General features: G+C 33.5%; 1 protein-coding gene and 1 pseudogene across 1 annotated transcript; both read left to right on the top strand.

Moving 5' to 3' along the window:
* The first annotated feature begins 733 nt into the window (after positions 1 to 733).
* Positions 734 to 6501, top strand: LOC110701786 (annotated as a pseudogene).
* A 2430-nt stretch (positions 6502 to 8931) lies between these two features.
* Positions 8932 to 13577, top strand: LOC110701891 (probable plastid-lipid-associated protein 4, chloroplastic). The gene is made up of 6 exons (XM_021879494.1): positions 8932 to 9441; positions 10049 to 10162; positions 11018 to 11113; positions 11760 to 11834; positions 12461 to 12528; positions 13216 to 13577. Exons 1-6 carry the CDS (start codon positions 9130 to 9132, stop codon positions 13286 to 13288), a joined length of 738 nt encoding a protein of 245 aa, XP_021735186.1. The 5' UTR covers positions 8932 to 9129; the 3' UTR covers positions 13289 to 13577.
* The last annotated feature ends 4332 nt before the right edge of the window (positions 13578 to 17909 follow it).

Raw genomic sequence — 17909 nt, forward strand, 5'->3', positions numbered from 1 at the left:
TCTTGAGTCTTGACTGCCTTAGTTAACCTTGACTTGTAAGTTTTAACCAGGTGAGATCCCACCTTTCACCACCTCTGGTAGATTATGTTATACTACTAAGCAATAAAACAGAAATTACTTATCTCTTGATGCGTGAACCAAAGTGACAATAGCCGCGTCATGGAAAACCACTGACCTAAAAGACGATTCCGCGCTACCTCCCGGTGCAGTAGACTAGAAGCGGTCGCCCTCCAGGATAAGCACGGCGCCGGAGTTTATGTGCACTCACAAACCCGACTGGAACTCAGAATACTTGCCCAGAAAACATAACAGAAGAAGCTCGTGTTTAGATAATTTTAGAGAGGAGAAATAACTGAATGTGTTGTGTATTTTTGACTGGAAAAAGCAACGAGTATATATAGGCAGAAGAAGGGAGACATGAAACGTAAAACGAGGTACGAATCTGGCTAAGAAAACGACCAGATTCATTCAACCAGTCAACAACGTAAGCAAGAAACAAGGAATTAATTAATCAGCTATAATCAAGGGATTAATGACTGACTTAATTCCGTAATCCCAACAGTCAGAAAAGAATATTCCCAACAGACAGAAAAGAATATTCCCAACAGACATAAAAAGAATATTTTGTTTAACAAGGAAAAAGAAATAAAATTCCTCCAAAAAGATAACAAGGACCCACGCCCGCGCATCGCATTCCCCAAGACCTAAGTTCCGAGCCCGGCTCGACGCGCGCGCATGTGTGTGTGGAGTAACACTTAACTCCCACTCACTCAACTAAGTAGTGTTAAGACACTACAATATAAAAACAAGGAAAAACCTTTCCCCCAACCAACGTGGGATTTTCCCCGTTCATTTGTTTTTCTCTCTCTTGTTTTCCCCATCCCTCTTATTTTATATCAACAACTTCCAACAGATTATTACCCGTCGACTGCGATTTTGGAGTCGGATATGCTTGGTGAAGTAGTTGCCACCATGTAGAAGGAGCCGGCGACTTGCAACGTCTGTGGCAGAATTCGAAAGCATCTGATAAACATGGTATGAGTTCAAAAACATAGTCAATTACATGTCTTTTTTGAATTGCCTCGACCCAAAATGCATTTCTTGGTGTTGTGAAATTAAATTGGGTGAATTTTGTATATTTATTTTTCAAATTAATATGAATGGATGATAATGTTCTTAATTGTTTTTTATTTTTTTATAATCAAATCCGACCAATAATGTTATGAACTTGTGATTAGTTTGTTGGTATTAAGGAGTAATGAATTAGTTTAGTTAATTTATTTGTCGGTAATCAGAGAATGTATATAGGTAGTGGTCTAGCAGTTGTTTGTAGATAGATGAAGGATTGTGTTTTTTGTTCTATGATTGAGTATTGGAGGGTCGTGAAGGAAATTCCAAATGTTGGTTAGCAATGATGTTTGAAGTCATTGTTTTCAAAAATGTCTATCTGAAAGAGGCTCCCCTTGCATATGGTTTGGGGGGTTCATAGCGCGCTAGTGAAGTCGTGTCTCATTCTATTTCAGGAGGATAAACCGACTGTACCCTTTCGTATGGGTTATGAGTCACATGAAAATGTCACTCCAGTTATGGTAAAGAGCCAAGAATCCCACTTGACTGATCTTACTTTGGGTCATTGGGATTGCTTTTATTGTGAGCATCAAACTTTGCTCATAAGTTTATCTCAATTAGATTAGACCATAGGTTTTCTTTCCTTTTATTGCTCCCTTCCTTTGCCAAGTTCTACTAGTGTCTACTGGGTCCTTTTCAAGTTTTCTACCCTAATCTCTACACTTTCTGTTATTCTGCTACAACAATACAACCAACATATGTTATGGGTTCATGTTGTTGCATAGCACAAGTATGGTTTGTGTTGACAGGTTTATATGAGCTAGTAATTATAGTGTGTGTGCTTTGTATTTCACTTTCTTTTAATCAGTTTAGGTTGTAATAATGTTTTTCGTTCAATGATCTATTTGTCCAAAAAACAGAGAATACCTTAAGCAAATTCAGATGGTTGCCCCTTTAGATGGTAGACCGATTTCAGGGTTTATAGTGTGTGCTTTGTATATCACTTTCTTTTACTCAGTTTAGGTTATAATAATGTTTTCGTTCAATGAACACTTTGTCCAAAAAAATAAAATAAAAGAGAATACCTTAAACAAATTCAGATGGTCAACTGATTTCAGGGTTTAATTTTAATGACTCCAAGCAATTCGCCATTCATCCATGGAAAAACGCAAAAAATTATTTATGAGCAAGAAATTTCCACTTTTCCAAAGCTAGGATTCACTAGTTTTCTCTTTCCTTAGCTGCCAGTGGTTTCTTGAAAGAAAAAATATACAATAACCTGCTACTACTGACCATGGTTACTGAACATTATGTAACGCCGAACACAGACGATATCTACCTTTTTGCTTACTTTTGCTTTCTTACAATTTTTTATTCAGCTGACACATTTTCACATGGTTTGGGTAAATTCAAGTTGATTTCTGAGATAAATCATGTGAATAAATCTCCTCTCACAATTTATTCATTTTCTTTTATTTTTTAAATGATAAAAGTAAAATAATAAAGTGGCACAAATTTCAACACATAAATTTGTGAGAGGAGATAAATTAGATTGTCAATCTCTGAGATCAATTGGGGCTCCCTCGTTTTATTTACAAACTTGCCATCAAATTTACTTGGTTATTTTATCCGCTAGATAAATTGGGGCTACCTCGATGTTTCCCATCTTAGTTTTTTAATTGTCTGTGCTTTGTCTATAGGTGCTTCCTAATTTTTATTAGTTCACAACAACAATCAACTCCGTTGGTATAATGAACGAACATGTGCTGCTTCAACAGGCAATTTTCTCTCTCCAGTCAGCCTCTGCATCGTCTTCCTCTACCACCTCGAGGGTACATATGTTCTACCTTTATTCTCCAACTTTGAGTAGAATGGATTTAAATTGTATTTTTTCAATTTCTTGTTAGGCAATGGTGTAATTAATAGAAATTTGATGTGCATGTGGAACTTTTTATAGGGAAACTCACTTGTGGTATGTTATTCCTAATGAAATAAAGAGCACATCACTCTTGAAGCAGTATCAGGATATCCTTTCCCCTTTTGAGAAAAAAAGTGTTCTTAGCTTCCAGGAAGACGAGGTCAGGAAGAAAGCCCTCTTAGCTCGTGTTCTGGTTCGCACTACTATTTCTAGATGTCAGTATCCATCTCTATTTGATTTGGATTTTTTTTATTGTTTTGTGTAAATTTACTTGGTGGCTATTTCAGCTTTCATTGATTGGGAGACCTTTTAGCTTGCAATGTCTTTTACAAATATTTTGTTTATCATTCTAATTTTTGTTAACGGAATAATAACTTTTGGTCTATGTAGCCGACCCCACTTATGAGATTAAGGGTTTGATTGATTCTATTTTTTGTTAGGTTAATAGGGCATCTTTAAGCAACCAAATTTCATCAATATAGGATATTGAGTTTTTTTGTTTTTTTTTATGTTCGGTAGCAAACTGATAAATGTACAGACTTTCATGCTTGATTAATATACACTTAATGCTTCATTGGGATACTGAGTTGTGTTGATGTGCTACATGTGTGTGTGTCTCTTTCAAGTTCTAGAACTAGAGTAGCTGATTGACTCTTTAATTTGAGCATGTCTATGGAGGCTTCTAGAGCGCATTGCTTTCATTTGATGCTATTTTAGCCTATGGAAATTATGGATACTATGATAAGCTCCATATTTTTAACCACAATAAAAAAGGGTTTTAGGTTTGTGCTCTTGACCTTTCAACTTAGGACTCTTTAGTATTGCAAGCGGTGGACTTCATAATTCTTATGTCACCCGTTTGTTTATAATAAAAATGATATCCAATAATGAGTTACTGATTTTCTGATTGCATTTCATGGTAGATCAAACAAATTCTTTTGTTGACCCGAGATCTTTGAAGTTTAAGAAAAACTCCTATGGAAAACCCGAGGTCATTGTCGTCTTTCCTTATTTAACTATTGTTTTCATTACTCTGGTTTGTCATATGCCTATCTTCTCTTATTATGGTTGCTCTACATTTTGCAGGTAGATTGGCAAGATGTACCTGATATGAATTGGCCACCGTTGCATTTTAATTTGTCGCACTCCTCATCCTTGATTGCCTGTGGAATTACAACCTATTCTCCTGTGAGACATACTTTTTCTGCCTTTTAGCTTATGAAAACTGCTTACTTGATGCGGACTTTTGATTTGATTCTCTATGCCATGTAGATTGGAATTGATGTTGAAGATAAGAATAGAACAACAAAAAATGATGTCATTTCATTTGCTAGTCGCTTCTTCTCTCCCTGTGAAGTTGATCACTTGGCCAATATTTCAGAACTGGAATTACAACGCCAGGAATTTATAAAATTATGGACACTCAAGGTAATGACTTATGGTTTAAATAATAAAACTTCATGCACAAGCTTGACATGCGTGGGAAAAACTGTTCATTTTGTTGAAAATGTCAGGCAACAAGAAATACAGTTTTATAATTGTAAAACTGTTGTACTTTTCCTCAATTTTACCTTTTAAGGTTGTGAAGTATTTAAGGGTTCCTGAAAAGTGTTTGATATGTCCATTTCTTGTCATTAACCAAGGCATGTGAAGGTTGAATTGGTAAATGTCTGCAATGTTAAGGGGAAGAATGAAAATGCATTAAATAAATTACACTCACTCTATTGATGAAGACAGGACTGACAGGCCATAAGCTCTTAAATTTCATGAATTGGGCCTTTCTATTCAGTATATTTTTTTGGCTTTGAATTGTAGTTGACAGTTAACATATCTGATGCTCTGATCTCACCTTTCACGTGTAATTTAAACTTTCAGGAAGCTTATGTAAAAGCATTAGGAAGGGGCTTTTCGGCTACTCCATTTTAGACCTTCAGGATTCACTTCAAAGCTTCTTCAAAAAATTTGTAATATTTCAGAAACTGCTGCTCTTAAGGTATTTCTTTGGATGTTCTCTGTCCTTTTTAATGAAGTTGATGCCCTTTCAAATAGATCTTGTAGCTAGATTATTATATGACTTGAAAATGAAAGTTTGTGGCTTACTAAGATCTCACATGATTTTAAATTATTTAGTATATCTGTATAATTATCTGATCAAAGTTTTGTAGTTATATTGATCACCAAATGATCTTACAAAAAGCAGAAATTGGATAGAAGAAAAGTAGGTCGGCAAATAAGGGGTCGGTAAACTATATATCACTTGTCAGAAAGTACCTAGCTAGGAAAAGAAAGTTATAAATGTATTAAACCAATGTCCGTTAAACAGTTAAACTTAAGCTAAATGTAAACCTTTTAAATTTGACTTGGGCTTCATTGCCTAAGAGGGGATGAGAGGAGATACAGATAGTCACCGTGGAAATTGGTAACGTAACATCGTTTTCGTAGTTTGCCAAAAGTTAGAGCTGAGGACTGGAGCAGAATTCATGTGTTCCGGGTTGGTCTAGATTAGTTGGTCTGATGTTCAAGTAGGCTGGATATTCAGCTGCCCTTTCTGACAATTTGTGATTCTGATTTTCTACCTTTTCATTTTTATTCTTTTTACAAAGAATCTTCAATTGGGAGACTAATATCTTAGAATGAAGTAGTATATTAATATGCTGTTAGGTCATGTTTTGCGATGTCCTTTTCTAACTTGATTTTGGTTTTTTGGGGGATCTGGGTAGATATTAGATGCCTTTTCATTATATGTGTGCTACAAAAAAAAAAAAAAAAAATGCTACCAATTCTATGATGTTATCAATATATTGCTGATTTTTTGAAACTAAAATTGTAACATGTTTGGTAACTTCCACCTCATGGTGATGCCAGGAATCTGATATTGCTGTTGAATCATCTCAGTTTAAAACTGGGGAATGGCAGTTGGCCCTTCTTGACTTGGATGATACTCATTATGTTGCTATTTGCACACAGAATGATAAATTCAGTAAAGGTATGGTTTAGTTTTATCAAATTAACGGTTTCAAAACATGGATATGGGATATCACTTGTTGATTTGGTCCACTTGTGCAGAAAACACATCACCTATGGCTTTGAGAGTGTGGAAAACGATTCCTTTTTCGGAAGATATGTGCATTTCTGGGACTCGTTCTGTTATCACAGTTGGTGGGCTTGTCAAGCAGCTCTGATTGTTCAATTAGCATATATTTCTGATGATAAGTGCAAATATGATGAAATTAGTTACATAACTAAACAGTGAACACAATAAGAGAGGTAAATCGAGAATAAAGAAAGGGATTGTTGATAGTACATAATAACATTGGATCTGACTATTGGGTAGAAGCTAAAACCAACTAATTCTGGGTGTTCAAGAGGCTCTTACTTTGTACTTCGTTTTATTTTTTTCATTTTATTTGTATAACCCTCCAACATTATGCAGGAAATCTAGCCGAAACGAGTATAAAACTGCCCCATTTGTTCAAATATTAATGAAGAGGCCAATTCAATTTTCTCTCTGTTTATGTGTGTTGGTGTATACGAAGTATATAGAATGTTAAAGTGCTAATAGCTCAGCCGGTGAAGCCTTGGGGGTACCGCACAAGCAAGCATAATAGAACACAGAGACCAAATCCTTAGAACTTTTCATTGTTCTTGTATGAAACGGAGTTATATACAGGTTTTTTTTTTTTTTTTTTGAAGCAAGAGTTATATACAGGTTGAGTACATGTGTAATGCGAGTAATCTTTTTTTTTTTTAGTAATCTTAATCAGCATATACCAAGTCATTTCTGTGACGCGGCAAAATAGATTTACAAACTAAATCAAATAGATTAAGTGGCGCTGCTCCTTATCTTAATACCAACAAAGTATGCTATTTGTATTTGTTGGTATTAATGTAGGATTATTTTGATATTATGGTAATACCGTCTAATCACAATTTTATCCCAACAAATATTACTAGAGTTATTGATGACTTGAGTTATTAGAAGCAGATAATTTTCCGATTTAATGTATAATAACCAAAAAGTAAAATATTTAATAAACTTATTTATGAAAATTACGAGTTTTTTTAGTCGAAAAATCTGTTTTAATAATTTGTTTACCAAATACTCAAAATTGCTTTTCCATAACCATCAAATCTCTAATAAGTTTTTTTTTTTTACTTGAAAGATGACTTCAATAAGTAAGTGTTAAATTGTATAATCACAATTGCTTAACTTCATTGAACACGGCCATGGCCCTTAAATAATACAATGTTTCCCTAACTTGATAGAATTAGGAAATATCCCAAAAGATAACCAATATATTCTAGGCATAAAATATAGCAACTAAATAATATCATATATTTCCTAAAATATATCCATAATACCCCCCCTCAAGTTGGAGCATGGGGATTATAAATGCCCAACTTGGAAAGAAGATGATCAAATTGAGCCTTCCCAAGTGCTTTGTGAAAACATCCGCTAATTGTTCCTTAGTAGAAACATAAGAAGGTGCAATCAAGCCCTCTGTAATTGCATCACGAACAATATGACAATCAATCTCAATGTGTTTCGTCCGTTCATGAAAAACAAGATTCTTGGCTATATATAGGGCAGATTGATTATCACAAAACAATTTAATCGCCTTAGGGTGTTCGATCCCCATACTCAAAAGTAAGGCCTTTAACCATTTCAACTCATTTGTAGTCAATGCCATGGGTCGATACTCAGCCTCAGATGAAGAAGTAGACACTGTAGGTTGTTTCTTGGTCTTCCAAGAAATTGGGGACTTACCAAGAAACACAAGTCAACCTGTTAACGAACGACGAGTAAGAGGACACGCCGCCCAATCTGAATCACACCAACCCTGCAGAGTTAAGTCAGTATCTGCACTCAACAAAATACCCTGTTCTAGGGTACCCTTTAAATAACGAACCACCCTGAGAGCTGCTTCCCAATGCTCAATCCGAGGTTCTTGCACAAACTGTGACAGAATATGAATCGAATATGCCAAGTCTGGTCTAGTTACCGAGAGATAAATCAACCTCCCTACAAGTCTGCGATAAGACTCAGGGTTTGCAAGCAACTCACCATTAGCCAGGCTTAGCTTATGGTTTTGCTCAATCGGAGAACCACTTGGCTTTGCTCCTAATAAACCTGGTTCAGAAATAATATCCAAGGTGTATTTTCGTTGACACAAAAACAAACCTGATTTACTACGAGCAACTTCAATGCCCAAAAAATATTTCAAAGGACCAAGATCTTTCATCTTGAAACAATCACTAAGATAAGCCTTGAACACATTCAACGCAGCGGAATCATTCCCAGAAATAATAAGATCATCAACATAAACTAAGACATTAATCTGAACATTGCCTTTAGTATATGTGAAAAGAGAATAATCAGAGTAAGATCGAAGGAAACCATACCCTTTCAGAGCCGTGGTGAGTTTTGCAAACCAGCACCTCGGAGCCTGTTTCAGCCCATACAAAGATTTTCGCAAGTGACACACCAAGCTCGGATCGGAGCTTTCAAAACCGGGAGGTAGCTTCATGTACACCTCCTCCTCCAGATCTCCATGTAGAAATGCATTATGAACATCCATCTGCTGAATTTCCCAATTTTTAGACGTTGCTATGGCAAGGAAAGTACGAACGGTAGTCATTTTTGCCACCGGAGCAAACGTCTCACCATAATCGATACCTTCTTGTTGATGATTACCAAAGACAACCAAACGAGACTTGAGACGTTCAATATCACCATTAGACAAAAATTTTGTCTTTTACACCATTAGAATTAGGAAATATCCCAAAAGATATCCAATATATTCTAGGCATAAAATATAGCAACTAAATAATATCATATATTTCCTAAAATATATCCATAATAGTAAGCTAAAAGCTCTTTAAAAAGCTATTTACCAAACAAAACTCTTGGATTTCAAAACTAGCTCCATCTTATCTTTTGGGTGGATCAGTCGAGTTATTTTTTATTTATTTATTTTTTTTTTTTTTTGAGAAAAAGGTCGAGTTAATTTTACAAGTTTAGTTCCTCGTATGAAGAAAAAAAAAAAGCATTCCTTGGCAATTTAGCTATCACAAATTCACAAGTCAATTTTGTCAGATTACAAAAAGAAAGTTTTGGAGGGACACCATTCCATATCTCCAATATGGCCTTATCTTCTTCAGTATCTCTCCCCAAATCTTTGCCTGCAAATAAATCAATCAGAAAACTCCCAATTCATCAACCATCTTCAAACATTCAATTTCCAATCTTTCAAAACCTCTCAAACAATCCTCTCACTGACCAATGCAGCAGAAGAAGAAGTAGCAGCAGTACTAAAACTAAAGTTTCCTTCTTTCCTGCCTTCTTTACCAAAGGTAAAAATGCTGAAGATCTTAAAATGGAGCTTCTTGAGGCCATTAAACCCCTTGATAGAGGAGCTGATGCCACCCCTGAAGATCAACAGAGTATTGATCAGGTTGGAATTTCCTCAATTCCCCCTTTTTTTCTGTTTTTTTTTTGTTGGGATTTTTAATTATAAAGTTGGGGTTTATGATGATTTTGTAATTTGGGTGTTTTAGTGATGCTACTATATTTATGAGTATAGTAATATAGTTACATCCATAGCTAACTCTCTCCAATGTAGACGGAATTTGATTCAAGGTCTTTTGGAAGACTTAAACGAACTAAGCTAGTTGACATCTTTCGTGTTGGCCGTGTACCCATGAGTAATATATTTGACATTATGAAATGTTTTTATTGAGGATTAAGTCCCAACAAAAGAAATGTGGAATAATTCTTACCTTAAATTATGTGGTGCAAATATACATGCCTTCATGTTGTTGTGCTTAGTATAATAGTGAAATGTTAAGTTCATAGGAGCCAATTTTGGTGAGAAAAAGTAGAAAGCTATATTGTCTTAAGTTTATTGATTGCATATTTGACTCCTCAAAATGCTATAATAGTATAATTGTGCAGTATTATAGTGTGTAGTCTACTAAAGAGTCTGGTTCAAGATAGCTGCCAAAAATAGCTCTTTTCTGTAATTGGGTCTAATTTTGGTTCTTAATTGTGGTGTTCATAAGCTTACTCGCAAGCTCGAAGCAGCGAATCCAACGAAAGAACCACTGAAGTCTGATTTACTGAATGGGAAATGGGAGCTCATTTACACTACCTCGCAAGGAATCTTACAAACTAAGGTTGTGTTATAATCTATTGAACTTCAAATGCTGAACTACATATTACTACCAATGTAATGATGGTTTATCATCTTTCCACATTAGTTGCTTGTTTTATTGTCTGCCCATTTTTTTTTTTTTTTTTTTTTATTTTTTATTCAGAAGGAATGTTGCTCTAATTATCATTTATTAGATATTGTAGTAATAAAAATGTAGACAATTATGCACTTGTGCTTTCAAGGATTGTTCTAGTTTGCGTTCTACTCTTTTTATTTTTTCCTGACGTTTGATTTATATGTTCAAAAGTTTGAATCTTAGGGGATACTATTTTTGTATTAGTTTTCTGAGCGATTCTTGAGCATGTATTTTCATGTACTTCTGCATATGGAGGAAATAGGGAGACAGAGCAGTAGGCTAAATGCAATAGCATATTTAGTTCATATGTTTGTTATTTGTTGTTCACTGAAGTTTGATTTTCAGAAATAGAACAGCAGTTCAAACTTTCCAATTTAATTATTACAGAAAATATGAGAGACTTAACTTAGTGACGACATTGCCTATGCTACCTTAGAGTATAGGATTATCAGTTGCAATTTAAGATAAAAACCATATTCTATGAGTTGATCAAGCCAATCTCCGTGCACTGAACATGTAATCAAATAGTAAATACATAGTTTATGAAGGGGAACTAGTACTTTTTAAAAAGCTGAGCATATTGTAAGTTGACTTGGGTTTTTTTTTTTAGTTCCTACTTCCTAGTCCTCAAATTGAACTAGATGTTCTCGCTTAAAGTCATGATTTAAGCTTCTTCTATTCCTGAATGCAGTTCTGTAATCAGCTCACCTTTTTTTTTTTTTTTTTTTTTTATTTTGACAGAGACCTAAATTCTTAAGATCAAAAGTGAACTATCAAGCAATCAATGCAGATACACTTCGGGCCCAGAATATGGAAAGTTGGCCATTTTTTAACCAGGTAACACTGATTGCCTTTGTTTTTATCTTGCTCAAAGAAGTTATAATGATTAAATGATTGTATAGTCCGTATTATTTTGTTTGAACTTTTCCTGCTATACTTCTACTTATTGCAATTCACAAGGGATTAAGGATTGTTGAGCTAGGCTATTTATTTTTGGTAATATTTAAGAAAGGTTCCAATATATATACACATTGCTTAGGTTTAAAAAGCTGCTTTCTCAAGTTAAGAAACTGTCCTATATTTTTAAAACTGTCCTTTTTAAGTATGGTGAGGAAGCTGTCAGGTTTGTATTAGTTTTTCCTCACTTCAATCATAGCTCAGTTTATATATTAATTTTAGACTCTTATGTAGCAGTTAAGATAATGTTTTCGAATCACTCATAATCTTATATGTAATTTGGAGTTTGGACTGCAGTGCTAAGAAGCTAATTTATCCTGAAACATTTATTTCTTGCTTACTGGTCCCAAAACTCATTGGCCTTTAATCTTAATTACCGAGTGATTCTCATTAAATGTTGTTTGGTGTCAACAAATTTACAGTACGTTGTAGTATATGCTTCTATCCCTGCACAACAGATAAATATACATTAATCATAGATGGTTTTAATTACTCTTACTAACGTGCTCATCTGGATGTTTTCCAGGTCACAGCAGATCTCACTCCGGTCAATTCAAGAAAAGTAGCTGTGAAATTTGATTATTTCAAAATAGGAGGGCTGGTAATTCCTTTAATAGACCAATATTTTTCATATTATATTTAGTTGGTTTTTTGTAAAGTTTGTACAGAGGAACAAGCAAATCAAATTTGTGAATATATTATTCAAGGCACATATATTTTCTACTTCCTATAATTTACTACAAAAAGGGGGATTGCATAAGCACTTGCCTAGTTCTTTTTGCACATATTTTTAATCAATGATACCTTAGACATCCATGATCAAAGAGACAAGATCAGTTATAGAATTATAATATAATGGTCGGTCTTATGATTGATATAATTTGCATCTTCTCTGAGTGCTTTTCTGTTCCTTCTTGGAGATGGCTAGTTTGAACTATTGCAATGACTGTATCTCTGCCTTGCAAAGATTTCTTGATTCTTACTGCTTTTGATTTGATTACGATTAAAAACCCATATTTACGTCATCACTATCACCTCATTGCTAAAACAGTAAAACCTAAGCCTATGATAGGAAGTCAGCCAAATTTCTTACAAAATACCGAGTGCATGAATTGTGAAAATTTTTCAGTCAGTATCTAGTAGAAGAGGCAGCTCCAACATGAGTTCTTTTGTATGCTACATCTTGATTTCTAGTCAAGTATGATTAATCATAGTTTTCCTCTGCAGATACCTGTTAAGGCACCAGATTCTGCCCGTGGATCATTGGAAATCACATACTTAGATGAAGAGTTACGGTACGCAGCATAAAATTAACATCTATTTTGTATTGAACATGATCTATATTACACGAGGTGAATCTCTGTGAGAACTATCTTTAGGGTGCTTTACATGTGAATCATTTTTAACCCTCTATTGAGAACACACGCGTGTCTCCTGATTGACATAATAAGAAACTGAAAGTAAGTGAGACTTTACATTCATAAACCAATGATCCAAAGCTCTAAACTATCAGCATGGATGATAAGTATTTTCTCTTGCATAATACTCCCCACTTACCCCATTTTGAATCTGCTGGGCGAAAATGCACCCAACTACACTGCAGAAGATTCTAATTCCTACAAAAGCAAATTTTTACTACCAGTATATTTATTGCCTTCTCAATGTCTTCTACCATACTTCTTTATATAGTCCTGATACTACTGTGACTTACCTATACCGCCATGCAGCTCATTTGGAGTCTTTCCTAATTCCTATCTGTAACCCTTGTAATTAATCTTTTATGCTTGATAAACACTTATCTCATTTTTAATAGTGTTATCATTTTACGCATAGTTTTATCAAAACTGATTATTATTGGTCCTTGTTAATTCTCCTAAATATGCATGTCTTGTGTATTGTGAACAAGGACAATAAATGCAACACAAAAGGAATGGAGTGTTACATCATATTCACGTGTTCTAATTCTATCGTTTTTTTTCCAGGGTATCAAGAGGAGACAAAGGAAACTTGTTCATCTTAAAAATGGTTGATCGATCATACAGAATTCCAAGCTAACGAGTAAATCTGTGAATGTCAAACGGTCTTATGTCTGGTCTTCTTTGGGGCATATTCAAGACGTCAATGCTCTAAGCAGTACAGGACTTTTTTCTTCTATTTTGTTTTCCTTTGATATACAAATAAAATCAGAGCTTAGTCTGAAAATTGTGTACAATATGATATCTGTACATTACACTCTTATAGGCTATATATATAATATGATACCAAAAGTGAGTGTTGTAAACTTGTATACTTTGAACCGATGATGAATTTCAAAAAATTGTCGAATTTGAGAATCGGTCACTAATTGATTGTTCAATAGGACTGGCTTCATGTATGAACTTATAATTTAAATGACAAAATATCTCAACTAATTAATGGAAATTGTTATATTTTGAACCTTTTATTGATGTGGTAGTTTGTCTAAGCTTGTTGTACACTCTTGCCTGGAGCACACACATTGGGAAGGATATATCATCCTCCCCTCACTCTCTCTCCTCCAAAGTATCCTCTTTGATGTAAAAATGTAAGAGAGGATACTACTTTCAAGAGGAATGCAATATATCCTATTTGTGAAGAGGATATTAAATGTTTGGGAGAGGCATGTTGATTGTGTCAAAACTCTTTTTTTTTTTCCTTCTCCTTCTCCTTCAAATCTTCAATGAAACAGTTTGCTTATTTCTACCGTGTGGGTCTCATGAAGAATTATTAAGAGTAACTGTAATTTTTATTATTATTGTCAATGTTAGGGTTTATTACTGTAAATCTTGTTTCACTTACTGTCATTGTTTTTATTACTATCGGTGTATCGTATTAATTAACGAAACATCTGCTTTTATTATTGTCGATGTTAGGGTTAATTACTATAATTTTTTTTCCACTAATTGTCATTGTTTTTTTAATTATTGTCTAGTATTGTATTTATTAACGATAGTAGGTGAAATTCGTTTTCATTATTGTCAATGCTAGGAATTGTTATTGTCATTGTGTTATAATTAACCTGTGGTGGGGGTATTTAAAGTAGGAAAGAGGATCGATCTTCTTTGATGTGTGAAAAAATATAGAAATAAAAAGAGGAAGTGGAATGATATAGTGGGAAATGATGGGATGAAAGAGATTATGAAGTATCGATATGAGATTAGGAGAGAGTAAAAGAGAGGATAAGTATCCTCTTTAATGATCTTGCTCTTAAGGATCCAAGGCTTGGTTATTGTTACTATGTATGTCGTGAGAATAAAGGTTGGGCTGGTGGCCATTTGGGTTGGCGTGAGTGGCATGATGTTTGTATTTAGGAATGAGAAATTTGGGAAAAAGAATTTGGGATAAAAAGTGGGAATATATTGTTGGAAATTTATAAAAATAAGACTAATGTCTTAGTAGGTTGTAAATGGTGATAGGTAAGGAAAAAAAAAAAAAAAAAATCTTAACCTACCATTTCTCAAATTTGTACTTTTGTTAGCTCTAGATGTTAGTATTTTTGTCAGCAGTATAAAATAAGCTTCTAGTTCAATATTATAGGTTCAGTCGTAAAAAAACTCAGCATTTCCGACAACCCACTCCTATTCGGTCACAATGGTTGAAAATTTAATTTACGGTTTTTTCACCAAATGCTCTTGAACTTTTCAAAAATTCACCAAATATCCTCAAGTTTTTCAAAATTCCCCAAATGTCATTGATGTTTGTTAATATTCACACCGTGACCTCAAAATACTCCTGACGTTAAAGTTCTTTTAGCAATAATTAATTCACCAAATGCCCTAACTTTGTTAAATAATTACACAAAATACCCTTATTTTTTAAAGTACAAGTGTACAACGTCTAGTTTGAAATTTAAGGAAACAAGCCGTTAGTTTTGATTTTCACCCTTTATTTGCATAAATACTCTATACATAACATACTCTTTTTTGCTTAACCACAAATTTTTAACTCCTCGAGAAATAAATGTAAATCATCCTCCTCGATGTATAAGAACTTTTGTGTAAGAGTTGCAAATAAATCTTGTTATAGTAGGAAAAAATTTATAAGAACTTCTGAGTCCGCTAGCTAGTCCGCGGACAAGCCCAGACTGTTTACTAGGGTTGGTATAGACTAATTGTCAAGCCGCATAAAAGGGGCTTGAGTTTGCTATATTAAGTTCGTTAGACAAAATATGAACTACACCACAATCCGTTTTCCGTCCAAGCCCGTGAGTAATCACATCTATTTCATTTGACCCTCTTTTTCTCTGTTTGCGAGGTCTCCGACACTTCTTTTTATGAATAGAGGATGTTTGCAACTCTTACACAAAAGTACTCATACATTGAGGAGGATTATTTAGATTGATAACTCATGGTGTTAAAAACTTGTGGTTAAGCAAATAAGAGAGATGATATGTATCGAGTATTTATGCAAAAGAAGGGTTAAATCAAAACTAACGACTAGTTTCCTTAAATTTCAAACTAGACATTGTACTTTAAAAAATAAGGGTATTTTGTGTAATTATTTAACAAAGATAGGACATTTGGTGAATTAAATTTTATTGCTAACGGAACTATAACGACATAGGTCACAGTGTGAATATTAACAAACGTCAGTGGAATTTGGTGAATTTTGAAAAATTTGAGGGTATTTGGTGGATTTTTGAAAAATTCAAGTGAATTTTGAAAAAAAAACGTTTAATTTATTTATTACCGTACTCTAAAACTCTTATTTACTAACAATCAATTAAACCCTAATTTTGTACCGATAGTAATTAATGTAATATTTTTTTAAAAGTGGTTTCAACCAATAAAAAATTAATTTTAATGCAAATAATCTAATATAAATTCCATGTCACTATGTATATTTTAAGTATATATAATTATGATTGAAATACATATCGGTGTATCTGTAGAATAAAAAAAATAAGGAGATATGATAAATTGATGTATTATTTACCAAATTTTAATTATTGATAAAAAAAAGAAATATAAAAATTAAAACTTACTAAATAAATTATTAAAAAAAGTCATATGTCCCTCCATTATCAATATTAGAGCATAAGTGAACAAACCATTAAGGACAACCAAACCACTTTTACCTATATAGTTTCTAAGAGTTCTATCATATTCACCTATTTACTATTTTCTGTGTTTTGAATGCAGATACATTTTCATAACTAGATACAAAATAAAATAATTAATTATGAAACAATAATTTATTAATGTATATAGGCTAAGTTGTTGGAAGTAGTGTATAGTTTTTAAAAGGTTAAATTAAGTAAAAAAATATTTGATGTATTAAAAACAAATTATATTAAAATTATTCATGTATTAACAAATTACGTAAACATGTATAATCATAATGTTTATCGGTTTATTATTTTCTATATGATTTGTCATTCTTCTTTCTTTTAGAGCATAATTAACACTGTTTAAATTGACTACTTTTTTTTGACACACGGGAAAAGCTTTTATTAAATCATATCGAGATCCACCAAAGCTTGAAAACTTTGGGGGAACTCATTAATACAAATACGTTCTGAGCCAACCTCAACATCCCACCTAGCAATTAAATGGGCTAAAGTATTTCCCGTTCTCCTAATGTGATTACAATGAAAAGAAGTAAATAGAGAACTCAGCTTGTATATGTCTTCTAGCATACGAAACATTGGACTCGCACCAATCTGCTTACACTGGACAGCACGCATAACATTCACAGTATCCCCTTCAAGCACCACCTAAGTGTATCCTAATCTGTGAAAATCTGTAATCCATACCTCGCAGCCCCCACTTTCGCAAGCTCAGCAGACCAGCAGGTCTCCAAATGCTTCACTGCAGCAAGCAAGAGTTTCCCCCATTCATCCCTTATAGCCACACCAAAACAGATCCCACCCCCATTCTTCACACGAGCATCGACATTAATTTTAACACACAAATTGGGGGGCGGACTCCATCTAGAAGCTGAGGTAATAAGATGTAATCCACGACTAGCACTCACTTTCTGATTATATGTCCTATAATCCTTATTGAGCCTAACGAAACCTGCAGTCACTCGCACCCCATCTAGACCCTGCTCACCATCAAAAATAGTTGTGTTCCTGCAATGCCACTAAGTAAGATTAGGTAGCAATATAATAAAAAAAAACGTAATTTTGATACTATTTTGTAATTGAATCAGAGCATATTTTATATTGTCAATTAGTGAAAAAATGTATTAACTAATCCCAATTATCTTGTATCAATATTTTACTATTACTTACAACTTGAGATATGAGGTTAAGTTATCTTTTAATATATTTTATTAGATATTGCTATCAACATTATTATTCTCATATATATATATTTAGTGAAGTTTAATGTGTCATATACTCAAAACTTAATGAGATGGTCAACCTTACTCATTTAGCGCATGATTTTAATTATAATAAATTTTATTGAGACATATACAACTCTTTTTTTTTTTATTGGTTGTTAACTTACTAATTCCTTATTTTTAGTTGTTTTTTTTCCCATAATTCTTAAATCATGTAAAATTCAATTAACCTCTATTTTTGTTAAATATTGCTATATTAAATTGAGCTATCAATATTTTTTTGTTTAACAAACAAATGTTATTATGTGACATGAGTAGGTTAAACATATTTGATTACAGTTATTACCATGATAAATATCAGAAACTA

Source organism: Chenopodium quinoa, unplaced genomic scaffold, assembly GCF_001683475.1.
Source record: "Chenopodium quinoa cultivar QQ74 unplaced genomic scaffold, ASM168347v1, whole genome shotgun sequence".
Lineage (NCBI taxonomy): Eukaryota > Viridiplantae > Streptophyta > Magnoliopsida > Caryophyllales > Amaranthaceae > Chenopodium > Chenopodium quinoa.